Source organism: Zootoca vivipara, chromosome 5 (assembly GCF_965207765.1).
Source record: "Zootoca vivipara chromosome 5, rZooViv2.hap1.1, whole genome shotgun sequence".
Taxonomy (NCBI): Eukaryota; Metazoa; Chordata; class Lepidosauria; order Squamata; family Lacertidae; genus Zootoca; species Zootoca vivipara.
The window spans coordinates 52,612,430-52,640,222 of NC_142588.1; the positions used below are offsets into that span (position 1 = coordinate 52,612,430).

At 42.1% G+C, this 27,793-nt stretch overlaps 2 protein-coding genes across 17 annotated transcripts in view; one reads left to right on the forward strand and one right to left on the reverse strand.

The window, feature by feature from the left end:
* SH3PXD2A (SH3 and PX domains 2A) overlaps positions 1-15,172 on the forward strand; it is a 267,552-nt gene extending 252,380 nt beyond the window's left edge. For all 11 annotated transcript variants that reach the window (XM_088669620.1, XM_088669619.1, XM_088669621.1 and 8 more), the window contains 2 exons: positions 1,044-1,163; positions 1,312-15,172. In XM_088669620.1, the coding sequence (XP_088525746.1) occupies positions 1,044-1,163; positions 1,312-3,192 (2,001 nt within the window). In that variant the 3' untranslated portion in view covers positions 3,193-15,172. The remainder of the gene's footprint in view (positions 1-1,043; positions 1,164-1,311) is intronic.
* The window catches only part of NEURL1 (neuralized E3 ubiquitin protein ligase 1), a 96,577-nt gene that overhangs the window by 14,057 nt on the left and 54,727 nt on the right, over positions 1-27,793 (reverse strand). For 4 of the 6 annotated variants that reach the window (XR_004693686.3, XM_035133362.3, XM_060274717.2 and 1 more), the window contains exons 5-6: positions 25,896-26,042; positions 18,440-24,500 (exon numbers count right to left, since the gene is read on the reverse strand). Coding sequence is in view for 4 of the 6 variants with exons in the window: in XM_035133362.3 (XP_034989253.1) it covers positions 24,259-24,500; positions 25,896-26,042 (389 nt within the window). In the remaining 2 variants the exon portion in view is untranslated. Of the gene's footprint in view, positions 1-18,439; positions 24,501-25,895; positions 26,043-27,793 lie in introns of those variants that run through there. The other 2 variants (XR_015950002.1, XM_088669627.1) reach the window with 1 other exon arrangement.

Below are 27,793 nucleotides of genomic sequence, written 5' to 3' on the forward strand. Positions count from 1 at the left end.
ACAGTGGTGAATATGTACGTGCAAGCTTCCACTTCTTTAATGTACTAGACCAAGTTTGTCCTTAAAATACCTATTTTCCTGCCACACCCACTTCTATCAAATGCAGGCCTGGATTTGCTCATTTCAGTGGCATGCCATTTTGTAAAGCATTTAATCTCGACAAATATAAACTGTCTGATGAAGAAAGGCTCTTCATCCTGTTTCTCTCATCTGCCCTTTTTTCCCTTCACAAGAAAAGGTGGGAGAAGAAATATACACTGTCAAAAGCATGCATATTTATGGTTTAAGCAATAGTTAAAAGGTTCGGTTGAATATAGATTCTTTCATTGTATGTATTTGAATGTTTTCTCTGCGTCCTACCTCCCTCAGGTCTTACAATCTTGCTTGAGTGATTATAACTATTACTGGGGTGAACCCTCAGTGTTGCCCTTAATGTAAAAAAACAACAACCCAAAAACCTAGCCACCTCTGCTGTAGGATTTCTACTACGAAGCAATTTCCCACTTAATATTTGAAGTTGTTTAAGGCTTGTGAGTTTTAAGCTCCTGTGCATCCATCCACATTATCCAGTCATTTAAAAACAGGGAATGGAGATGGTAGCGCAGCAGGTCTTCCAGCTTCAATGGTTTTCCTCTTCCCACCATCCCATCCCATTGCAACTGGAAATCTCACTAGTGTATTTGAATTGAGGAAGTGTAAAACTGACTGAGAGCTGCATCACTGATAACACCCATTCCCCTTGATTGGCCACCAGGTTTAAGGGATAGCTGGACTGCAGTTCCCATTATCCTTGGTGATTGGCCATATTGGCTGGATCTGATGGAAATTGTAGTCCAGCAATATCTGGAGGGCCACATCGTAGCTACCCCTGATGCAATGGCTTATGAGCTTTTAATATCTGGGCTTACATTTATTCATCTCACTTCCTTGCTTAAAACGCAAGCAGCTTTCTTAAAATAAAATAAAACCTTAACTTTCACTCTTTCCCTCCGCACCCTAGTGCAACTTTTAACTACTCTACTTATCGCTTTTTCTCACTGCAGGGCTTCCAGCTGCCTAAACCTCCTGAGCCACCATCAGTGGAAGTTGAATACTACACCATTGCAGAGTTCCAGTCTTGTATCTCTGATGGGATCAGCTTTCATGGGGGACAAAAGGCGGAGGTAAGCCTAGAAAGGGAAACGAGCTAATGAGTGATGGGTAGCTGCTAAACCTTAGGCAGAAATGTGGCGGTAGCATAGATGAAAAAATAATGTGCTATTGTTTTGTCTTTTTCCTCCCAAACTAATCTCTATGTTAATCCCTCTCCAGGTTATTGACAAGAATTCTGGTGGCTGGTGGTATGTGCAGATTGGTGAAAAGGAAGGCTGGGCTCCAGCATCATACATTGACAAAAGGAAGAAGCCAAATTTAAACAGGCGAACAAGTACTTTAACCAGACCCAAAGTTCCTCCCCCAGCACCTCCCAATAAATCAAAGGACTCTGAAGAAGGAACAGTTGCTGGAACCATATCTTCAGGAGTTGCCCAGGACAAGCAAACGTATGAGGAGCCAGAGTATGATGTGCCTGCCTTTGGTGCTGACTCTGAGTCTGAGCTGAGCCAAGGGGAAGATGGCAGCTTGGAGAGAGGCATGTTCCATCTACTCAAGCCTTCCCCTGTGTCATCCCTCCAAAGGGCAAAATTCCGAGTTGGAGAGTCATCTGAAGATGTAGCACATGAAGAGGAGAGCATCTATGAAAATGAAGGCTTCAGGCCATACATAGAAGATGCTCTGTCAAGCAAAGAATCTAGTGGGGACTCTGATTCTCAAAGAAGTTCATCACTGTCTCTGATCCAAAGAAATTCTCCGTGTTCTGTTTCTCCCAAGTCTTCCCTCCTGAAGCCCAAAAGCGACAAGAGCATTCAGCCAAACCTTGGGAAGTCGCACTACACCCGGAATGAGGAGACAAAGCCAAGGTCTGCTTCAGACGTTGGTTTAAGTAGCATGCCCAAAACTGGCCCAAAGAGAGATATTGGGGATACAGTGTCTAGCAGGGCAAAACCAATGGTGAGACCAAAACCTTTCCTGAACAAAGGAGACTCCCAAAGCCAAGAAAGGATGGACATCAGCACTTTACGTCACCAGCTGAGGCCAACTGGACAGCTGAGAGGTGGACTTAAAGGTTCAAGAAGTGAAGATTCTGAAAGTCCACCTCGGACAGCTTCTGGAAACCGAGACGAGTCATTCAGAAGAAGCTCTGCAGATCTCATCCCCACTCATTCCCATGCCATATTCTACTCCAGCCAGCCAAACAAGGCAGAGAATGAAAACAACTCCTCAAAATGTATCTATGTAACTACTGATTCTTACCAGAAAGTTCAAGATTCTGAGATCAGCTTCCCAGCAGGGATAACAGTGGAAGTTCTCGAAAAGCAAACAAGTGGGTGGTGGTATTTGAGATACGGAGACACAGAAGGCTGGGCTCCTTCTCACTATCTGGTACTGTCTGATAACCAGCAACGGGAAACCACTTCGAATGAGGCTAACATCTCAGTGGCCAAGAACAGAAGGAATGAAAACAAATCCAACAGCTTGGAGAAGATAGAGAAGAAGGTCCAAGCACTCAACACCATCAACCAGAGCAAGAGAGCAACACCTCCCATTCCCAGCAAACCACCTGGTGGCTTCTCTAAAACATCTGTCAAATTGCGGAATGGGGTTAGGCAACTAGCAGTGAGGCCACAGTCAGTGTTTGTCTCCCCACCACCCAAGGATAATAACTTGCCTTGTTCCCTGCGTAGGAATGAGTCTCTTACTGCCACAGACCACCTGAAGGCAGTACGCCGCAACTCTTCTTTCAGCACTGCCCAATCTCAGACTAGTGATTCTAAGATAAAGCACACTGATCGGCTGGGTTCTGAGGGGTCTGAGACAAGTTCCTACGTACCTTCTGAGCGCAATGGAATCCCAGTGTCCACAGTCAGGCCCAAGCCCATTGAAAAATCCCAGTTCATTCACAATAACCTTAAGGATATCTACATCTCCATTGCAGATTATGAGGGGGACGAAGAAACTGCTGGGTTTCAGGAAGGTGTCTGCATGGAGGTCCTGGAAAAGAACCCAAATGGTTGGTGGTACTGTCAGATCATGGATGGAGGGAAACCATTTAAAGGCTGGGTGCCCTCAAATTATTTGGAGAAAAAGAATTAGAGTCTTTTAATTCCATTATTTATACTTTTATACTGTGTACATACGGAAGGAAGGGGAAAATACAATGATTTTATTCCCTTTTTATTCTGTCTAATATACAAGGGACTGTTGATCTGACCTTTGCTATGACCAGCAAGTCTGCCGTCTTTGAGGGTGTGTGAAGGAATTGGCTTGTTCAGCAAATATCAAGGAAAAAGGCAGCTGGAACTAATGGCATTCTCTTTCTGTTTCGGTGAAGACTTTCATAATTTTGAGTGCAACGCGGTTCATTATTCCACCATCCTGGTTGTCATAAAAGGAAACCAAATGTGTGCCTTCCACAGTATAGTTTGGACCTGCGCATCCGCTTGTGAATGGTGGGGAGTTTGGTGCCAGCCTGGACATGTTAAAAAATCAGCTTGTTCATTTCTTCCACATGGAGTGTGTGAAAGTATTTCCAAGCTGTGGATGAATCTCCACCACCAGCAAGATATCTTTAAGTCAGCAGAGCAAATGTGGAAACTCAAGAAATCCAGTGCTGGCCCTTGGCTATCACATTCTTGCCTCCAGATTGGAGACTTGGAGCTTTTTCACTGTGCATTGCTAGTACCTGACATTAAGTGCATATTGTCAGTTTCCCCCAATGGCATCGCATTGGTCATGCTTCTGTCCTGTGGTGATCTCTGTGTCAACTGTTTGGGGAAGGGGTCAAGTTTTTTTGTTTTTTTTTACTATTATTATTGGAATTAGATGTGTAGTCAAACTTTAATGTGGCTCCTAGGTGTTTGTATGCACACTAAAATTATGTGTTTGCATCACACCTCTTGTGCAAACTTATTGGTCTCAAAATTTAATGTTTGTTTTGAGGGTCTTCTGAACAACCATTGAAGGGGTTTGTCACATACTTTGCTATCCAGAGCCCCATATTGGACTATGAAGCAGAAAAGTTTCATCTGAATGCAGGGAATATTAGTTGTCTGTAGCTTAAAAGGTGAATCTGCTGTTCCACAAAGCCCCATTTGTTGGCTCATAGACCATCATGGGTTTGGCTCCTTGGCCATCCATAAGCCTTTGCTAGAGGGAAAGGGATTTCTCAAGAACTCTTCCCTTCCTCTTCATTTTGCCCAGGTCAGAATTACCAGGCTTGCTTCCACCAGTGCTTCTGCACAGCTCCTTAAGTTGTGCATGCACTCTGCTCCCATCCCAAAGCCCCACAAGGCTTCAGCTCTGGTGGCCGCACAGTGGCCTCCTGTGGCTTGAAAACCAGGCCAATGAGTCATGTAACACAGTGGTGATGGCTTCTCCAGAGTCATCTGCATGGATCCACCTGCCAATCCCTTTGGGAAAACTTAAAGTAGATGAGTTGGCCCTGAGTGGAGGGGATTTGCTTCCACATAATGTGCCTTTGTTTTGCAGGGGCTTTCCATTATGTCCTATTCGTGTTCACAGGGATTGGATCTCTCTATTGTTCACGATGTAAAAACATTTCCTTGCCAGTAGAAGAGAGTGAGGAGTTACTTTTCTGTAAGGAGTATCAGGGATACCTTGAAGCCACTGCACCACAGCCGATTGCCCACTCCAGGTGCTACTTGAGGTGCGGGTCCATGTAAACATGGAGCTTCTGCGTGTCCATGCTCTTCTGCATGCTCTTCATTGATAGTGGGGTGATACCCCATGTGCATCCTCATTGCACATGGTCAGAGTCACCCTCATGTGGAAATGAGGCAGACAGTGCCAGTGCAGAAATTGTGCATGCATGTCAGAACACTCACAGTGCTTAAGATCAAGAATACTGATTGCATGTGGCAATGCCTCAAATGAAAACAAAGCAAGGAGACCCATACAGTCTGTATTTAAGTGTTGCTTCCAGATATGAATGCCCATTCTCAGCCAGCAGAGAAGCATCTGTGTTTACAAAGCTTGGGCAGGGGAGAGAGAGAAAAAAAGCCATGCATTTTACTGTCTGCACAATTGTTTTTAATTTGTGTATTTGTGGGGTGATTTTTATTTTTGAACCATCTGTGTCCTAAACTTCTTATTTCCCCCTTTTTAAGAGCAAGCAGTAGGAATCACTCTTCTGCTGTATTCACTTGAACATTACTTGGTGTTGGGAGAGAAGCACCTGATACTTTCAAAACCTGCAAAGCAATTGAATGAGAACACTATTGAGTGGAGAATGTACCTGTTCAAGCACCTGCACACATGGGCAATCTCTCCATTTCTGTTTCTACCCCGCCCCACCACCACCCCACCCTTGATATTTATAATCATGAAACTTCAAAGATATAACATTTGTGGGAGAGCATGGAAAAAATGAAAAGCCACCGGGGGGGGAAAGGCTTGGGTGCAAAGTGTATCCCCTCCCCGTGGCCTCAACACCAGCCCTTAAATAAACTTTGTAATTGTAAAAAAGGAAACACCAGAAGGCCTTTGCTTAAGAATACCGACTCTCAGATGAGAGTTTGATGTCTCTGTCCTGAGGCCCAGCATTTTGTGTGTCAAGAGAAGAAAACCAGCTGTGTTTGTGTTACTGTGCAAGAATAAATAATATGAATAACTCTTTCATCTTCCAGCAACACTTCATGCCTTCCACTAGGTGAAAGATAAAAGAATGGGAAGATTTGAAGGAACTGAAAGGATACATTTCTTCCAAAGGATTCAAAATCAAATATATAATGGGGAGATGTTTGGTCTTTGGGAAACATTACATAATTCTCACTTGATTCTTCTCTTTCTCTTTAAACAAAAAATTGGTGTTACGTGTCTTGAATCAATGAGAAATGTTGGGGGAGGGGTTGATTTCTGCAGCTCATGTGCCAATTGTCCTTTCAGTTTGATCGATTGAGACACCATTAAAGTTTGGCTGCCACCACCTTCCATACTATTGCTTTATATTGGATAAATAAGCATGGAAGAAGGGTTGGCTTGTGCGAAACAGGGAGGAATGGAGAGGCCTGTGACGCGCTCAGTGGAAGAGCCCATGGAGAGCAGGTCATAAACTACACTGCAAAGTAAAATGGTGTAGCTGTTTGTCCTGAGCTTTTCTTCCTAAGGCCTAGCAGCTCTGCCTCTTAGAAGTTTCTCTTCATTTTAAAAGTCTGCTGAAACCTTAGCAGCCATTGTTAAAAGAACTGCCAGAGCTGCTGTGAGATTATAAATAGAAGTATTATGTTCTTCTGCTGGACAGTATTAAATAGAGCAAAACCATAAAGTAATCTGCTAGATTGCAGTACTAATAGTAGTGATTTAGCAACTCATATTAATGTTTATGATTTATATTTTAACAATAATGATAAGGAAGTGGTTCATTATTTTTGAATTAATGCACTTTAACAATTTAAACCAAAATGCAGAAAAACCAAGTGCATTATTTAAAGGTGCAGTATAAATTGTCATTTTTTTAAAAGTTCACCTATTTATTAAAATAATTTATGATTATTTAAAAATTGTACTATACAGTTTTGTTCTAAAGATGCCATCATCTCCTGGGAAAGCTAAATGTGCAGCTCCCAACTTTTCTACATTGAGCCATTGGACTCTCAAAATACAGTAGATTCAGTTAGCAAGTGTCAACTTTCTGCTAAGGAAAAGGGACATATATTTCAGATTTGGAGAGCAGTGGATCAGCTAGTTATATTCCTTAAACGTATGCAGCCCTGAGTAAATGTGAGGAGCTGAGCTGAAGTAGTAATTGAACAATCCCCCATCCCACCCCCAGATTCCCTAGATGTCTTCAATATATTCTGCTAGCACCCAGTGCTTAAGGGATGACTGTTGACCATTCTCCAGTCCCATGTCCAGAAGATCACTGTGTGCTAAATTGTTCTAAATATGCTTTTGCAAAGTTCTCCTGAGGACATATGCCTTTCTTACTGCATATTAAGCATGTGGCTTGTCCACTATTTCAGTAAGGGAAACTGCTACCCACAAAAACAATATCTATTTGCTAGCAATATGATACAGAGCAGGCATGGCATCTATAAGCCCTGTTTTCTTGCAGAGGTCTCCTTTTTATGAGATGAGTTTGCTCATCAATAATTACTGAAAGATGTCTACAAATATTTGAGGAGTAGGATGTATTGTGCATAAAAAAAGGAAAGCAATACTCAGTTGCCCAACAGAGGTGGTCCAGTAGCCAATTTTATAATATATGTGATTATGGTGATGAGGTTCTGAGCAAGTAGCAAAGTTAACTTCTGAGCTGCTCTCAGCTTTGCATCTACTTGCTGTTCCTGATGTTGTGCTTTCTGCAACACACACACACACAAATATATTTGTATGCTTGTGCACACAAGATATAGCTTGTGCGTGCACACATGTGTTGGACAAGCTTGGAGGCGATTTCATGATGTATGAAAGGGGTGGAATAAAGGACACTAGAAAGCACCTTTAGTCCGTTTCACTGTTACTGGTATGCAATTTACGTTTCCCACTTTAGCTGATAGGTCATATCTAGGAAACATTTTCAGAATTGGAAAATTAAAATGCAGCACCAGGCCTATTCACAATTACTTGTGACAAGTCTGCATGATCTCACTGCACAAACACTATAGTCCCATTCAAATGTCTGTAAAATACCTGCAGCATTTTTTTTGGAAAAAAGTATTTTGTACAATACTTCTAAAAACTAATCAAAAAATCAAGTTGCAATTTAATAATAATTATACTTTCAGAGTTAACTAATTCACTTTTTAAATTCTCCAGGGAGCTACTGAATAAAAATATTTTGAAGTCAGAGTGCCCTCTTGTGGAAGGAGGAGCGGCTTTCTAGTTATTTTCCTGATTATTTGAGATTACCTTGGTCATCCATGCTTTCAAAAAAAATATGTGAAATGGGAATGACTGAGATAGCAAAAGTAAAAAAAAAAAAGCCAACAACCAACCATCTTTTTTGAAAACAAAAAATTGAAACTTTTTTGTTCTGCTGTATACTGCAACTTTAATAATAATGAGCACTTCTGAGTTCGTTATTGCGGTTTTATATAATGCCTGAAAAGATACTCTTTCTGTTTTGTTTTGTTTTTAAATTCTAGTGAACACTATTTCTCTTTGACTCTTCCTGCATATACCTGTTGCCTATTGTAATTTCTTTCAAGCTGAGACTTAGTTTTTTTTCTGATGAGGTAGCAAACATGTGTCTGCAAAGGATGCTTCCATGCTTGAATGATCCATCACATCCACAAACTTACCTGCACAGGCCAGGTAAGGTGTAGCCTTGAAGCCATTTCCTTAACATTTTGTTTTCTATATGCAGGAATTCTTTTGTTTTTGTTCTGTTTTGTTTTTCTGAGGCAGATATTTCAATCAGATATTTCCCTATCTGCAGTCTGAAGTGGTTCAGTTCAGATAAAGGTTTACCGCCTGGCTGTTTCTTGAGAAATAGGCCTCACTGAAAATTTGAATGCCTGGTTAACGTAGATCAAAATATCAATTTGGAGCCACCTGGGCTCATGTGAGGGGCTTTTACCAGCCAAGAATTTGACCACCACACCACTCCCAGCCATATCACTAACAGCTTATGAAAGTACCAAATTTCTGAACTGTTTTGGTATGTAGCAGTGGGCCGATATGGGGAGGGGTGTTGCTGAAATCATGAGCATAAAGTTCCGTGGACTGATGGAACTAGCTTCAAACCCTTTTTGGATTCTGGCCCAACTTTCCAGTGACTGCTGTCCTTGTCAAAACAGCCCCTCTGTGCGAAAAAAATAGCACTTACTCCTTACAGGGAATTAAACCCCATTGACTCCAGTACAAGTGTTGCTTAGGGTCATGGCCCCAATTGAATACAAAATAATTTGGGTGGGACTTCTTCTTTAAAATGCTCATTTGTACAGGTAACTGGCAAGGAACATTACAGACTGGCTAATTCAGGACTAGATTCTGAGGTAGGCAAACAAGTGCATTCGTGTTTCGAGTTTGCAATGCAGTATCAACGTCCGCATTTATCCCTGATGATGAGCAATTTCCAAAAAAGTTTCTTTCAGTAGCAACACTGAACATTTTGACGAAGGCATTATAGAATTGTTTGTTTAAACTACTTTCAAATATTAGTGTGGCATATTTTATTGTAAAATTATACTCATTGCTTTTCTCTGTTTAGAAATGTGTTAACGTGCTTTCTATCATTTATGAGAAACCGAAGGGAATCTGGGTTTCATACTACTAGCATTTACAGAATAGAAATACTAGTATTTAAGTTTAGATCTCATTAGCTAGTTTGCTCATTTACATTTTTCTCATGTGTATGTTGTGTTGTTGGGTTTGGGTTTTTGGGTTATGTCCCCCCCCCTTTTTTTGCATTTTCAAGATAAAATCCATTGGAGGATATGTGCAATATTGAAAGAGATGAAACAGGCCCCTCATCCAGGATTTAAAGTGGAACGCACAGTGTGATTTTTAGAAGTCTTGTCATTATCCAGTCATGCACTCTTTGGGGGAAAATGAGGAATGAGAGGAAGGGAACCATTGAGAGAAAGAGAGGAGGCAGCAGAAAAATTCTAGTATAAATGGATTGTAAGTGTGAATTTACTGTGGTGGCTGAGTGCAGTGGTTGTTACACAAGTGCATCACACTTGAATAGAAGTGTGACTTGTTTGTGTGTGTTACAGTGACTCTTCAACACCCTTTTTCTTTCTAATACACATTTTTTTATTCCTTACAGAATTCAGTTTGTTCAGCTAAGGCTGCTTTCTTATACTCAACCTAGGAGGAAGTCCCATGCAAGTCAGTGGGGCTTACTTCCGAGTAGACATGTATAGGGTTGTGCCGCTGGGTGCTTTTAGTTAGCATGGAATACATGCTGGAGCTTGGAATAGATGTGTTGAGGGGGGAAATCACTCATGAGACAACATGAGGATTAATTGTATGCTTGAAGCACAGCATGTCAAATCAATCTCTACCTCATGATCCCTTAGTGCTCCATGCCTTTCAGAATCAGGCCATTTGCAAGAAAAGATGTGCTTGTTGGTGCATGCCCTGCTGTATCTCTTTCCACTGATAAGAACAGGAAAGGTCCCTACCTTTAGCAGCCCAAGATCAGGCTCTTCATCTTTGTGCTGGGCACTTGTACTCAAGTACTCAAGCCTTTGAACTCACGATGAGGCAGTTCCACAGCGATATTGCTTAAATGTTCATGAGAATAAAATGCTCTTTCAGCACATTCCATGGACGTAGCCAGGCTTTTTGTGGGGGGGGGGGGGCGGCAGAACCTCAGTTTGCTATGTATTATTATTGAATATTATTGGTTTAGGGGGCAGCTGCCCCTCCCTGCCCCCCTTGGCTATGCCCATGGCACATTCCTATATATGCCTATTTGGAGCGAAGCCTTATTGTGTTCCATGGGACTTACTCCCAGATCCCAGTGGATCTTGTGCAGGAGCATTATTTGGTGACTTTTACGCCTCCAGTGTTCTTAAAAGAAAAAAGAAAAAAGCAACTGAGTCCAGGAGAGCAACATAAATTTGCATTTGGCTTTAGGAGACCCTGGTTCTTGTCTCAGTGTTTAGTTTCATGAAATTTGAACTCTGTGCATGCACACACAAAGTTGGCAGGAAGAACTACACTGCTGACTGTAATACATTTTAAATCACAACTGGATTTCTGCTGCTAAATAGTCATAATCCATCTGGCGTAATCTAAGCCTCCTTTTTGAGACTCTAGGCATACACGTTTGCAGCTAAATCAGGGGTACTGTACATAAACTAAGCATTTAGCAGGTACGGATTGGGAGAGCTGAAGTTTTTTTTAGTTTTTTTGTAAATATGTGCATTTTTAAAGGATGTGGGTATTTTTTTATTTTTTTGTAGATGTGTAGAGATCATTGACAAATACACGGAAAACTCATTAGGTGGGTCCTAAAGTGATCTCATGGGCTTTATGTCCTTGCTTCAAGGTTCCTGTTAGCGTCTTGGTCAATTCCTTTACCATATCTGTTCACAGGTTGTTGTTATTTTTAATTTAAATTTTTGTGATATTTGAATCAAGTACTGTACATGTGACCTTGCCCAGCATCCTTAGAGGTCAGTAATTGGAGCTCCTTGAGCCAGCCCTTCAATTGCTGTTGCTCAAGTCTCTGCAACACTGTATAGAGCCTTCTGGAATAACAATTTAAGAGATCCCTCTTTTTACTTTTTTAAAGGGTTTTTAAAAATAATAATAATAATGGTGAGTGCTTGAGTATGCATGTGTGTATGTTAAAGTGGAAGTGTGGTGTGTGTGGTGGGGTTTGTATCCATGAAGGTATTGCAAGCCTGCTTTGAGTAAGACTCCTATTTGGAATCAGATTTCTGTTTTCAGGGTTTTCTCCTCCTAAATTGTGATAAGATCTCTTAGGCCCAACATGACCAAGTAAAAGTGGGCCCCTTTCAGTCTAGGTTTACAGGGTGGGCTGGCCCCACACAGCAGTATGTTAGATGGTTGATGAGTGCAATTTCCCCTTTCTTTAAAACCAAATTGACTGAAAGTTTCACACTGTCGTTTTAACACGTTTCCCACTATTGTCCTGTGCTGAGACTCCTGTTTGCTATTAAACCAAATTGGCTGGGCAGGGGAGGCTGTAATCTTTTGGTAACAGTCGAAAGAGGTAACTGGATTATGACTGAGGAGAAATAGATTGGATTTCCATTTTTTTTTAAAAAAATTATATATTTATGCCTGGTCTGACATTCTGGGTGCTTTTTGTGTCTTTGTGCATGAACATACATCACTCCTCTGTGTTTCATCTGTGTCTCCCATTATTGCCAAAAGCTCAGATTCACTTATTGCAATATATGAATCTGTATCCTGAAGTTCGTAATCTGAAGCAGTAATGTTTTCTATATCAAGTAGTCTAGAGGTTCATGAAATGACTGGAGCTGGCATGGCAGCATAGTCAAGTTGTGTTTTTAAGCCGGCTTTAATCTGAGTGGCTCTACTTCACTTAAACAGCCAATTGTTGATGAGGAATGAAAGATGGAGCCAGCTGGTGATCTCATTTCTGCAGCATTTTTAAACTTGCCATCTCAGCATTTTTGGTTTGGCAAAGCTTCACCTACACCTTTTGAGCCAGAACTTTATTGGGGATTGTGTGCAGCAAGTTCTAACCGCAGCCTTTTACTATGCAAAAAGTTAACTGGAGACTTGTTTATGAGTTTGAAATTAAGGGACCTGTGCAGAAAACCAAAAGTAGGCAGCAAATTACTGTTTTGCCTGAAATCTAAAAAAAAAGAGTTATCAATAAAAAGGATTAAGGTTTCATTTTTGCAAGAAACAGTCAGGACAGTGAAGCAGAATTTGAATGCCTTGTGATTGTTACCAATCTTCCAAGTAGTTGATACTGAGTATTGTTCTTTCAATTATCCTCTTGAAATGGTTATTTAACATAAAGGTGAATGTAATTGTCAAAAGTCTGAGAGAGTATGTTGGTGAGGAGATGATGTGGGATGTGTGGTTGGTTCTTGGGCTGTGTGATAGAGATGGGGAGCAGAGTTTGCTTTTGGTTTGGTTTGGTTTGTTTTCTTCAGAAGGTTTATTATTATTGAAGGTGGACTGGTTACTGTTGGGAGAGCAAGTTGAAGATTGAATCTTTTTGTGGTTGGATTTGTTATAAGAAAGAATCCAGGAGGGAATCAAACTTTGGAGAAAGAGAAGATAAAGAGTCCTATGATAGATTTGGGTATTCCTTGTCCATTTATTTTTCCTCTAGCTAAGCTGTTCAAACTGTTGAATGTTAAGTACTGTTAACAAAAATGGGGTGTGTTTTTTACTCCACCCCTAGATGACCACTATTGTTAAAAGTTGCATGTGACCTTTAGTGGATCTCTAATAAATATGGAATAGAATAAAGCAGAAGTTAAACAAAACTAGCTGTTGCATTTTACTGTTATTGTGCTCATTATCAAAGATGACAGTAAGTTTATAGGAATAATATAAATCTGTTTGCATAGTAAAATGGTTTCTGCAAAGGGATGTTGGCCACATTCACAAAAACCATTTGGGGCAAGTATTAGTTTTGCTTAAATCATCTCGCAACAGAGAACAACTGTGGTGAAATTACCTTAGCTCACATCACCATTTCTTTAATAGTGACTGGAGAAACACAGTTAACCTTTAAAATATCACATTAGTAGTCTCTGTACAAAACAAGCACAACGAAGGATGGCAACTGTTTGATCTAACTTGGTCCCCTCTTAAACTGATTTTGGAATGTCCCAGCAATCAAATTCACAAGAGGAAACTAAAGGTTATATGCAGTAAATTACCTTCTTATATTTAAACAAAAAAACTATTTTTGGTCAAGTAATTTAAAACAACAGTTGGCCTTTTCATGTAACCTGTGATATTGAATGAGAATTTGTGTGCTGGTTAGATTTTTGCCATTTCCAGATTTCATTTCAAAACTTGAGGCCATGTTACACTGTTGATGGCCTTCTTGGCCATCATGGTTTCACCTTGTTTGAATAAAAGGTTTTGCCAGAATGAAAGTATGTGAATATTCAGTCTGGTGCCCACCGGGGTTAGTAAAGTGGGAGTCATGATGGCAGTGCAGTCAGAAGGTGGCCTGGTAGTCAAATTCAGAGTGGTTTTATGATCACAACTCATCTGATAATGATTTATGGTCCCACTCTTGAGATATTCAAATTCTGAAATTCTACAGATTTGTCTGTCTTTGTTATGGCAACTGGATCTTCTGAAATGTGATTTGGAAAAAGGTATTGTACTGTTTCACTTGTAATGTAGATCCATCCAGATGGAGCATTTTATATCTAGGTTTTATAAGGAGATTTTATGAGTTCTTGGCATTGGAATTTGAGAGGTGAGTGCTGCACGGGATTCTTGCATAGTTGTCATCTATATACTTGACTAAAAGATGTAAAGACTCTTAAGGCGTATTGCTCCATATTCAGTTTTTTCCCCCACCAGCAACCATCTGCTATTAATGATTCTTGATAAACTGATCCCTAAATATAGAAACTAAATCTTTGTACATGTTTTGGCCCAGCAGTCCTCTATTTTATGGCTCTCTCTCTGCTATAGGCTCCTTGTGCTCACTTCAGTCTTGTTGGAATCTGTGTGCCTTAGATGATGGCATAGCAGAATGACCATGGAAATAGCAGTTCCTTTTTTGAAATTCCATCTGGTCCGCCTTTGTACTAATATTAGGCTGAATCAGAACCCCTGACTAGGAGAATGTCTGTGTGATGTGCAAGATTCTATACAGTGAAAACAGTTCTAAGTGTGTACAGCTTGTCAATATACAGTTGGGGCTCAAGTTTTCACTTTGGCTAATGATGCTTTTTTTAAGCGCCAGGTGGGCAACATGCAAAGGGAGATGTGTTCTCCTAAGATCCCTTACTATGTCCCAGAACATGTTGGGGCAGATCCTGTGAAGCAGCACAAAACTGCTCACCACTCTTAGCCATTGTGGAGCAGATATCCTTGGGACTACGCAGTGCTTACACTTGGAAGGGAATTGAGGGATTTTGCCACTCTAAGCGCACTCTCATATGGGGACACATACCAATTATTAGTCAGAGGCTTTTTATGTTTGTTTTAGGGACTGCCAAGAGAGACTAGGCTGCAGCCTGTTTTACTCCCAGGTTTTTGCAATGTGAAACCGCAATATAATATTCAATGTCTCAGGCAGAGAGGACTTGATAACTAACTGTACCTCACAGTCATCTCCCAGTTTACTCATTGCTTGGACCAAAGGTGGTGCTAATAATATGAACTTTAATTTTTATATTTATGTTGTTGTTGTTGGGTTTTTAGTGTGTATGTGTTAAATCAAAGATGCAAGTGTCCTGTTAAACTAAAAAGATCTTATCCAGGGCATCAGACACTTCAAAAACCCACAAAATACCTTTGGGATTCAGACATTGTACATTTGGAGAAGGGTAAAGGATACTCTTATCTTCAAATGCTTGCAAATTGTAAGTTGTTGCTTTTTAAATTTCCATTTGTTTACATGGTCTCTTCTATGTCCTATGAAAAAATAATAAAGTTTTTGATCTTTTTAATTGTGTTCCAATTGTTGCTTAGTTTCTTTTTATTGAGTTTGTATTTTATTTATTGTATTGTAGTTCATAAAAAAATATATGCCACATTATTTTAAGAAGAAAAAGAAAAAGAAACCCCAAAGCAGTTAAAATTGGCATCCCTGGAGTGTAGGCTTCAACAACCAACCTTTATTTCAGCCAACTGCTGAATATGCAGCTTTCTACTGTAGCTTCTTGTCTGCACAGCATATCTTGTCCTTCCTTGCAAGGACAACAGTGGTCCCTTATGGACAGAATGGTCAGCATCCTCACAAAAATAAATTCCCAATGATTTTATTTTTTTAAAAAGAAGTACTTATGTTGGTCTTGTTGTATCCATGAAACTAAAGGAGGTAAGGAAATAAGGAATTATCATGAAGGTATAAATATGGAAAGGAAACTATTAAGGCAGAAAGGGTAGAAATCCTTAAAACAAAACAAAACCCAGTGCACACTGGTTTTTAAGTAATTCAGGTAACTCCAGAACTCATGATTTAAGAACTGCCTTTTCTGGGTTGGAATGTGAGATAAGCAGAAGAAGTGGAAAGAGGGGAATCTGCTTTAGGCTCAAACAAGCCATTGTCCATTGGCTTCCCAGATTCTAGACAGGGCATTCCCAGCCCTACCTAGAAAGGCTGGAGATTGAACCTGTTCTGTTTTGCATGCAAAGCATGTTCCGCACCATTGACCTACAACCCTTCATTTAAGAGATTTGTAAGACTCCCATCAGTGTCGTATGAGTAATATGGTTTGTAATATGTGATGGGCACTTGAGATCAAGAGTGCTCTCTAAAAGTGCACAGTTGTGAATTCATTTGAATAGGTGTTGATAAACACAATGCACTTTTTGTAAAATATACCGGTAAAGCTTTAGGGTAATGTATACTTCTGACACAGTCCTTGGTTTCTGGTATGTTTATGGGTGTCCCTTGCAACACTTATTTTTTGCCCTTCACCCTTCAATGGTTGTAGAGGGTGCCAGTTGCTAAACTAGCCACTAGGTGGTGGTGATGATCCATCACTAATGTTTTAGTCTCAGTTTCTCACTACTGTAGCTTGATTTCCCAGTCGGGCTGTTTTCACAGGCTGCACTTAATTCCAGGAAGCATTCAGGGCACTGAATTTCAAAGAGGTCAAGTCGGTGGGTGTGTTTCTGCAACAATTAAATGGCAGAATTAAATCTACCCCGATCCTTAAAAGTGTCCAAAGGAGAGCAGTCAGTCCTGGTGATTTCAGCATGTAGGATAAGAGCAGTAATTTTCCTAGATCAAGAGAAACTCTGAGGGAATGTGGTCAGAAGGCACATAATGCAGCAAAACTCTTGAAACTATGCAGGTCTGTAACTGACTGGTCAGTGCCTGGATGGAAGACCACCTGGGAACTCCATGCGCTGCAGTGAGCTTCAGGAGAGAAAGGTAGGTTCTAAATAACTCACAAAGGGTGCTGTGTTTCTGGTAGTACTTTCATAAACACAGGTGGTGGAGATGTGTTTGATACCCTGGAGCAGGCTTGCTCAACCTAGTGTGCTACAGATGTTGCACTGCGTCAGCCCTGACCATTGGCCATACTGACTAGAGCTGACGAGAGTCCAAAACAAGGCTGCCCTGGAGAATGCAGACTGCCTGCTAACTAAAGAAGAGGGGGAGATTATACCACGACAAAAGAACAGAATGCCTCACCCATAAATAGCTGGCCATTTACCCGTGAGGTATTGAAGGAAGTGAAATAATAATAATTTATTATTTGTACCCCAACTCGGGTTGTCCCAGCCACTCTGAGTGGCTTCCAGCATATATATAAAACTTGGTTACGACCACCTCCTTCTGCCTCTGATTCCCAAGGAGCTTGTGGTAGAAGGGCAGTTGAGCTTCTACAGAAAATAACTCTGATGTAGCTGACCAGTTACTTCCTGTCCCTTTGGACCAAGAAGTTTCTCACTAAGAAATGTCATTCTGTGTGAAGGAATGTCTTGTTCATGCATGATCTGAGACAGTTTACCTAGCAGAAAAGGCTCCCCTGTGTTCAATAAGACAAGCTTCCAAGTTATGTGTGCTTAGGTTAGTGGCATTTCTTTCAATAAGTGAAAATAGATCCACATACTTCACTGACTCCTGTGCCCGCCAAAAAAATGTAAGCATCCCACACCAGCACCTCCATGGCATACCTAAATCAACTTTATTCACAATCACTGTTATCCAATTCTCACACTGAATGGAATAGTCTTTTTTATATTTTGTGTGTGTGTGTGTGTGTACACACACACACTCTCTCTCTCTCTCTCTCACACACACACAGAAAACACAAAATTTGTTTTTAAATAAAGCAATTAAAAGATAAAATTCTCATTTCCATGACATTGTTTCACATGAATTCTGGATCCTGACACAAAACTACAGAGGAAAATGAAACCGATTGTGATAATGCTCCCATTGAAATGTTCTTCTGCATAAACTGCCTTGCACTTCTTTTTCAGCTTCTGTAAGCCACTTCCATCTTTGGTCCTCAATAAATACATACATATCCCCACACTAACTGAGTGGAAGGAGAATGTTCTCCCTTTCACACTCTTCCTTCCCTTGATTCCATCTTCAGCCAGATTTCTGTATGCCCAAATATATTTTTGTGCACAGATTGGCCTTCAAGCTTTGAACTTGCATGTGCAAAAGGGTGCTGCTGCTAGGGGAGGGGAGGGGGAGTACTGAATATCTCTTGAGGTGGAAGGAGCTGGCTCAGGTACACGTGGACACAACCCTGAGCAAGTCAAAGCTGGCAGCAACATAATTTGATTTTCTCTTCAGCTGTTGTGTAAGGATTTGAATTGGGCCCTTGGCTTACTTGGATAAAAGAAACAGCTTGCCTCTGGCAATGAGTATGGTTGACCTTAGTTATGTGCTCTTAGCACATGTTGCCAAAAGCTTTTGTTTTTAAGTTAAAACTTTGCAGACAACTATGTATCCCATTAGTATGGACATCCACCCTCTTTCGACCCTTGTACAGTGTGGGGTTCTCTTTTGAGACACTTCGGTCCAGTTTTCCTTACTGGAGTGGAACCAACTTCTCTGGTTGCCAAAAAGCTAATGAGGGGGAATATTTTCAAGTCAAAACAAAAATATTTCCTTCCACCCACAGTCCAATTATTATGGTGTCAGAATACAGCTCCTGCAAATTAGCAACACCTTAGGAACGCATGTAATTTAGCTACTTTGGTTTATCACAATCAATAACAGATTAGGCAAAACAACAACAACCAACCATTCTTTGTCAAGGCAAGCCCTTTATTAGGGGACATAAATTAGATCCATTATTTGTTTTAATAGGCTGCGATGAAGGAAGCATTTTTTTATCGACTTCAAAATATTCCTACTCATTAACATGGGGAGGATTAATTTTAAAAGTGGAGAATATAAAGCAGCAGGCACTGCAATCTGAACAAGTTCCTTACCCCTACTTTGACACTTCATAGGAATGACTCAGTAAGGAATACAGCATTTCAGACAAGAGCCCATTCCAGCAGAAGCACAAAAGGTGACTGTAAGTATGGCTCACCTTTTAAAAGCCTTACATTCAGAGTTGTATGTGAACTTCCTCTCAACCAGTGACTGACATCTGCAGGCTCAGAGTTTTGCTTTCCCAAAAGGGAAAAATGGAATGAATAAATTCAGGCCTCATATTTCAAACAGGTTATTTGGGCAACCATAGAACTGTAGAGTTGGAAGGGACCACAAGGGTCATCTAGTCCGACCTCCTGCAGTGCAGGAATCTTTTGCCCAAAGCGGGACTTGAACACAAAATTGATTACTCTAGCTCCTCACCTGAACAGCACGTGACTGAAGTCCACTGTTGAACATGTGCATTTCTGGATTAGGACCCATCTATTCAGAAATTAATGACATTTAATTTACTAGATAAGTGTGTGCAGTCATTTGAAACATGAATGAAAAATTAAACGACCCTCATTTACTCATCTGTTTTTATGGTAAATGGGAATTTGAATGAAAATTAAACTAAAGTTCTTCCTTTGTTTTCAGCTGCATTGCTTTAGAGGCATTGCTTTTGCATTGAAGAAGTCTATGCACAGTTCAGAGAAATGTCACAGTAAGGGGGAAAGAGAGAGACCAGTGAAAGCTGTGTTCAGTTCACAGAGCATCTAGCCCAGGCACCCCTAAACTGTGGCCCTCCAGATGTTTTGGACTACAATTCCCATCTTCCCTGACCACTGGTCCTGTTAGCTTGGGATCATGGGAGTTGTAGGCCAAAACAACTGGAGGGCTGTTTGGGGATGCCTGATCTAGCCTGTGCCTCAGCATGCTTCTAAGAATCTATAAAATGGGAACCCATTCAGTAGGTCTAATGCCCTGGGGAGGTAGTAGATTGCATACAAATTGGATAGAAAACATCCAAGTTAACACAGAAAACTGCCTGGGTCTTCTACTGAAAGCAATGGGGAAACAAATAGAAAATTAAACAAAAGAAACACTAAAAGTGACAATGAACCAAAAAACAAAACTATTCCTCACCCCCCCCAGGTGTTTAGAAATGTGTGCAATGTAATTTTTACTAGCCACAATTGTTTGTAAAATAAGGAGTGTGCTCCCCACAGAAGTGATGCCAAAGGGATATTATTAAATGCATTTTCTAGAAAACATCTTTTCTAGAGGCAATATTTTCCCCATGCACAATAGCAGCATCAACTATATACAGCATTTTAATTATGAATTCATCATTTGAAGACAAGTTGCTAGTTTCTATGGCATAGTGTCCTAAAATATGAAGCCCTGGGCTGAAGTTTCCCAGAGCACCTTCTCATATTAAAATACATTCTAGGGAAATGTGAAAACTGACTGGCAAAATCTGCCGAGCCTAGGAGATGTTTGTGTTGTTACAGTACTTTAAGCCTTTGGCTATCCTACTCCACTGTCTCTATTTTTAAAGAATTGCTTTCTCCCTCTCACCCCACCCTTCTCATCTATCGATATGCCATAATAATAATAATAATAATAATAATAATAATAATAATAATAATAATATAAAATACCTTGATTCATATTTTGATATCTCCATTGCTATTGTGGATGCAACAATGCAAAGCTTCACCTCTGATTTTAGATACTATGTGAAAGCAAGATGTATAGCCACAAATACCGTGTTCCAAAGCTATATATATTCACTTATCTGCTCATGTGTGGCTCCTGTCCCTACACTCTGACTCAATCAGCGGAGTAGAGGCAGTATTGAGAAGAAAATGCACACGCAGATCTACTTCCTCCCTTCAGATAACGGAGGGAACTATTCAGGGAAGAGGACCTCCTTGATCACAAAGAATCAGAACCAGATCAAGGTGAATGTGTCTTGCATGAAGTCTCCAGACAATGCCAGTCCTATCCCTTCCCTATCTTACTGCATATTATGTATTGCCCCAACTGCTGAAACAAATGTTATCTCTTTTTTTTATACTGTAGCTGTAGAGGAGACTGGATTTGATAGGAACCTTGCAGAATGAATGCAGTCTGTTTCTAGCCATGATTGTGCAAAAAGACTACAGGCTTAGTTTGTAATTTTCTTTTTTCTTTTCTACTTATGGCCATTGGGCAGCTGTGGGGAATCTCCAAATGTTGCTGAACTGTCATTCTGATCTTCCCTAACCCAGACTGGTCATGGTGGCTGTGGCTGATGGAAATTAAGCAACTTCTGAAGAGCCAAAGGTTCCCATCTCTGCTATAGGACATGAAAGGTAATACCAGATGTTCTCTTCACACAAGTTATACTGGAACAGATGCAATGAACTCAATGGAAGACAACACACACAGAGAGAGAATAGTATTGCCAGATCCTGGTTCAAATGATCTTATGGTGCCACAGTAGGGAAGGGCTCCTGTCTTGAGGGGCATAAATTAACTTTTCATGTCCTACTTGCCAAAGGCAGAGATAAATCATATGGTTGTCCCGTCTACATCTGGTTCTCTTATGTCATGGCTATGCTTTGTGCTCATTAAAAAAAATGCTTTGCAAGTGGTTGACACTGCAGAGGGCCAGATGCAAGTTACTAGTGGGATGGAAAGCTGTTTAGGGATTCGGGTGCAGTTAGAGAGCACAGATGAGCACCTCGAGGTGGCAAGACAAAAAGCAAGACAGTGGTTTTTGGTTTAGGGAAAAAAATGCTAATTTATGTGGGCCAAGACTAGTGCGAGTGAGCAAACCCTTGGGAACTATAGCTTCTATTTTTGGTTTGTGATTAGGTGAGTCAGTTTTCCTTTATGCAAGGGTTTGCTACAATCCACCTGCATTTTTTTTTATCCTGAAGTGCCTGTAACCTATCATATGGTACAATATCCATTGCCTTGATAAGGGTCTACTTAGATTGATAACCAACTGCAAAGTGCTTCCTGGCTCCCAGCCAGTGAGGAGTTGGCTGTGTGCAAATATTCAAAGTGGCATTTTCAGTAACATTCCAGCAGTTGGATCCAGTTCATGCAAGCCAGCATGGACGGAGGACCAAACCAGGCAGGCTTTTCTTTTGAACACCACATGTGCAGGTGATTATATGCCCAAACAGAGGCAATTTTAACTGAGGCCTTTTCTGCACATCCAGCAACATGGACACTAAATGGCAAGAGGTGTCATTGCTTATAGTATTGCACATCACAATGTCTTTACAGATCATGAGTTCTAGGGGCAAGCTGACTAGGAATGCCTGGATGGGGAGAAACCAGTTATCTATATTCTTTGGACCACACCTGCATGAGGCAGGTGTCAATGAGGTGGTTCAGCAGCCACTGTGCTGATCCCCATAAACCAAGGGTGGGGGAACTTGTGCCTCTCCAGGTGATGCTGTACTACAGTTGCCAACATTTCTCTCCCTTGGCTATGCTCAGTGGGATGTATGGAAATTGAATGATAGCTAGAGAGCCACAATTTCCCCATCCCTATTGTAAACTGTGGGATTAGCTGGGTCCAGCACAGGATGAAGCACTCCAAGTGCTCAGGCAGCAAGTACTAGAAGATTCAGTCCAGTCCAGGAGTACTGCCATGCTGGGTATACTTCAAACAAGAGTCTCCTAACTTTTTCCTTACAGGCAGCGGCTGCTAGGTGTTGCAGGGAACTGGGTCTTTTAGAAATGTTGTGCCCCAATCCTCTTGTGTGTCTTTTTAAGGACATTGTATTAAAGGGCTTTCTGCCTTCCCGATATGAGTTGGCCATCATTGCATTACAGCCTCAATGCTATACAGGCATCACTCCATTTGCACAGGGGCTGCATCCCACAGCGAAAAACGGCACACACACAACATGGGAATTGCCTGTCCATTTAGCCTGATGAGGGCAAAACTGTCCACTAAGTTGGTGAAGTGAAACGCTTTTCATTGGGGGAAATGAAGAGTCTCAGGCATCAGCAATCCACTGTCCCTTTCAGAATGCTTTCTTAATCTACCTCTTTCCTTACCTAACTCTCTCTGGTGTTCATAGGGAGCTGAGGCTGATGAACTAGGCTGTGGGTTTCAGGGCAGTCTCGAGCAGGTCGCGCGCCCTGGCGGTGAGGGGCGGAGATCGCTCTGTCGCCCTTGCAGGCTGCAGCATGGCTTCCATGCGGCTTCGCCGCGCAGCGCCCTGCCTACCGGCCTGGCGCCCTAGTGCCCCGCGCCACCGGGACTCTACCTAGAGCCGGCCCTGGTGGGTTTCTCCCAGCTGGGGTATTGGGTGGCATTTCAGAAGTAGTTAGCTCACTTGGTGGCAAGTGACGATAAGCTGCAGTTTTGGATGCATGTGGGATTTGTCAGATGGAACACAGAAGATAGTGGATCTGCTGAAGAATGAGGCCTTGTTATTGTCCATCACAGCACAATCAGCTGCAGCAAGGCATGGAGGGAAACGCCGAGAATTCAGTCAAGCCAGGTAGATTCACAGTGCTGGGAGCAAGAAAGGCCAAAACAATTGTCCTTCACATGTTGGGAAGAATACTTTAAAAATCCTTCATAAAACCAAATAAACATTTTTTAAAAACTAAGACAAACTGCTTCAGGTCTCTCTTTTTTCATGATAACAAAATAGATGCAGCTCTGTGTCTCACATTCAGCTTGGCCAAAGGTTATTAAATCACCGATGCTTTTACTTTCCTTAAAAGCAGAGACCGATGTTCAGTGTCCTGATAAAAAGGCCTTTGTGTGCCTTCTTCCTTATGGCTTCTAAAATGCACTCCATCATTTGCAGAAAACAGGTGTGAAGGCACCCCATTGAAAAAGCCTCCTGGTGCAATGCTTTAACAAGAAGGAAACCAGTGGGTTTGGGAAAGCAGCAGGGGGGGGGGGAATGCTCATAAAGGATGCAGTGTCATGCTGTAGCACTATCAGCAGCTGCTTCCAAGGGTGGGGTGAACAGACTGGAGTGGAAAGGAAGAGAGCATTTATAGAAAGTAGAACTTGAAGGCTGTCAGTTAACAGGGAGACTCCTGTGTGCAGCACAGTACAATAAGAAGCACCCAAAGATCACCTTCCTTAGCACCAGCATATGCCACATTCCCTTGGGATCCAGCTGCCACTGATGTGCATTTGTGGCCACTAGGAAAGCTAGCAGAGGCAGTTCCTCCCCATCGGAATAGACACTTGCAAGAGATATTTCTATGGGGGGAGGCCATCCCTCTTGCTCTGGCAAGTGGTTTCCGTGCTCACATGGTTTGTTCTTTTTCTATTCCACTTAAATGTCCAAAATGCTGAATTCATTCACATAATGAAACTGCTAACATACCCAAGAAAATCTGATTATTCTGCATCATTTGATCCTTGCAGGAAGGTGGGTGAGTGGAGCCAGAGCTAGGGAAAGAGGAGGAATGCAATTCAACCTTTCTTGACGGGTGCACATCAGATTGTTGTCAGTAGCTCTCTGCTAGATGCCAAGGAAGGAAGGAAATGTTTAGACCTCAAATTTCTGGGATTTGCCCACATGTAGCAACATTCAGAGTTAGCTGCACAGGGAAGGATGGGAAATTTGGCAAGCTGGACAGCCCCTTCCCACCCTGTTCTGTTGAGTTGTCTTAAGAGAGCATATCCCCTGCTGCCCCTACCCTTTTCCTGCCACGCTGCTCTAGGTGCTGCGATAGGTCTTGATGATGTCCTTGATGGCACGTCTGCAGATAGGACAACAGGCATTGGCCATCTTCTTGAGTTTCAGCCCGCAGGTGTAGCACAGACACATATGTCCACAGGAGTAAATCACGGTATCCACCATGTTCTCATAGCAGATGGTGCACTCGTCATTCCAGGACCCTGAGATGGAGGGGGAAAGGGGGGACTCTGGCATGCTGATGGGAGAGTTTGGAGCTGTGCCTGCAATATAAGAAATGCTGTCACTCTTTTTATATGTCGTCATCTCTACCCAGGGATATCAAAAACAAGATTGCTGGTCCAACACATCATATTCTAGAGGTTAAGACAATGAGAGAGAACATCACCTCACACCCCACTTCTGTAACTCCCAGATGCAGCTGTCTGACCACTATCAGGATGGCCAATACTGTGCCAGATGGACCGTTCATGGGTTCCACTATATGTCACTCAATGTACTCAATTTCCTGCAGACATCAAGATTATCCCCCCCCCACTTGCAGTTTCTACTAAAATGTGATGGCCAGCCATGACTCGATAGGATGCTGCAATACCAGTACAGAAGCTCAATAAGGACTTCAGAACGTGGCATCCTCCTCCTATTTCTAGTAGATTTCCCTAGCTCCTGTAGTCTTTTCATCCATCCACCTCTTGGTCAGTGTCAAATTATATATTCCAGTGTCACCAATGGCTTGGATCTTGGAAGCAAAACCCATTTGTGCCAAAGAAAGAGGTGTACACAAATTAGAGCAATGTAGTCTAGTCTCAGAGCCTGGGGGCTTGTTGGGCATATAAATTGGATGTGTCACCTGTACACAAACATGCAATTGCAGAAGTGTTACTTTTCTCCCATAAGTGGATTTGGTTCTCTGTCCGTGTCTGTAAGAACAGAAGTACAAAACTGCATCTCCAGACAACTGTCTCATTGGTCTATTGGGTTGGAGGGTATCTCTTCAAAGTGATGAACACTGGGAATTTGGCCTAACCCTACTTATAGATGTCAATGTGATTAGTGTAGTTGACTGCAAGGAAGGAGGAGCTGCACATTTATAGGGTTTCACACGATCCAAACACCTGCTTGCCAGTGTCCCAAATGCACAGAAGCCTAAGCACAAGCTTAGTGTAAGTCAGGCCTTGTTTATGTGCAAGGGATAAACAAGGCAGGCAGTGTGTCTGATCACTGGGGTCCACTAATCAAAATTCAGGTACAATCATAAGAAAAGCCTCCTGGATCAGGGCAAGGGCCCATCTAGTCCAGCATCCTGTTCTCACAGTGGCCACCCAGATGACTGTGGGAAACCTGCAAGCAGTTTCCCGCAACTGGTATTCAGAAACTGCCAACTGTGGAGGAAGAACCAACATGGCTTGCATCTAGATTTGTGTCTCAACCAAAGCATCCACAACAGATAGCCATCCAACCTCTGCTTAAACACCTCCAAGGAAGGAGAGTCCACCACCACCTGAGAGAATCCATTCCACTGTTGAACAGCTTTCTCGGAAGCTTACAAAATTATAACAACAAAGCGCAGGAAAGGAAAATGAATTTAGGAAGGGCTCTTACAAGGTGCAGTAATTGAGGCTGGAAGGGGTATAGTCTGGTGCTGTAGAAGTACTTACCACTGACTGAGCTGCCAAGTGGGCCAGATCCACATGTACTCAGAATGGGATCAGAAATGCCACTGCAGAGGATGGAGGGAGAGTTTGGAGATGAGGTGGGTGAGCTTGGTGCAGAGGGGCCCAGTCGCTCAGCCAGAAGAGTAGAACCTGCAGAAGGAAGGGAGATGCTGGTATAGTTTCAGTTTTTTACTGAGAGGTAGTGTGACATAGGGATCGGAGAGGCCCAGGTTCAAATCCCTGCCACAACAACTGCTCAGCCACAAACTCACTGGTTGTTTCTGGACCAGCCACTCACTCTCCCAGCCTATCCTACCTCACAGGGTTATTATTAGGAGAAAGTGGGAGAAAGAGAACCACCTATAGGTCACCAACCTTTTTGGACTAGTGGGCACGTTTTGAATGTTTAGAGAGTGCTGGGAGAGCCAGTCATGAAATGGCTACACTAGGGGTGGAACATAGCTTAATATAAAATTCGAGAGACAACCAGCTCTGACAACCTTATGCTTACCATGGGAAGAGAAGCTATGTCCTGCTGGTCATGGCTATGGAAATCACACAAAACTTAGACGTGCACAGAAAGAGAGAGAGAAACATACACGGAGGCTGTTGCTGTCTAACCGCAACAGGGGGCATTCCTCAGTATCAGGAAAAAATACACAAGGTCACCACACTATACTGACTCATTTCAGAAAGTATTTGTACTTTTTAATCTCATAACTTTCTTTCTGGGAGGGCAGGAGACTTTTCTTTTCCTGAAAGCTCAGAGTATTGGTCACCTGCCCAGGGGCACCAGTGAAAGCCTTCCTGGACACCATGGAACCCGTGGGCACACGGTTGGCAACCCTGACCTACACAGAGAAAGAAGTGGGTTATAAATAAACCAACACATTATACATATAAAATAGTAAGATTTGGCATTGACATTAGCTAGTTTGCAATTCTGGGCAAGAGCCTGGAATCCTAACTAGGGATTTGAACTGCTAGCACCATTATTATTTGGGAAGATACCCACCCATGCTGCTTCGCACAGCTCCTTTTTTGGCTACCAAGAAGCCCCTGTGGCTGGGACAAGGGGGCTGGTGGAACTGGAAGTATTGAGATGCGTGTTATTCTAGATATCTGAGCTGTGGAGTGAGAAATAACTGTCATACCCAAGGTTCAGAAGACCAGAGGTTTGCGTCAAAACACCCTGTGAACAGTATCTGCATTCTGTTTGCTCTAAACACATCAATCACACATTGTGCTTCTGTTGCCCGGCACTCACTTATTTCTGTTTACATGGAAACAATCGCCATGACACAAGCCTCACGTAATTGCATACTTAAAAAAAAGTCAAATGAACAGAATGAGCATGGCATCAGGTGTGATGAAGAAACATTGACAAAGAGAAGGCTCCAAAGCACAGTGGCAGAACATAAGTTCTTTGCGCAGAAAGAGTCAAATTCAGTCCCTGGTACCTGCAGTTTAAAAGGATCAGGTGAAAGGTAACGCGAAGAAGATCTCTGTCAGTGACCCTGCAAAGCCATTGGCAGGCAGAATAAATAGGCAATGCTGGACCAGATGCACAGGTATAAGGCAGCTTCCTATGTTCCTAAAGTACAGTTTTTGCCTCCGTCTCAGCAAGGAGATGCACAGGCTAATGTCCTTGCATCAGGAGCTTAGCCAGCTAAGATGTGAGTGTTAAACTGGACCATATGAGGCATCATGGGGTAAATTTATCACCAGGTGCAAATGATCTTCCCTACAGAAGCCCTGGGAGTTAAGATCAGAAGAGGGTCCCTCTTAGTTGTTCCAGAGGTTTATGGGGTATGTAGCAGCCCAAGAGAATACATTCTCAGTGGCAGCCCCTAAACCGTGGACCTCTGCCCCCACAGAGGCATATCTGCTGCCTTCATTAT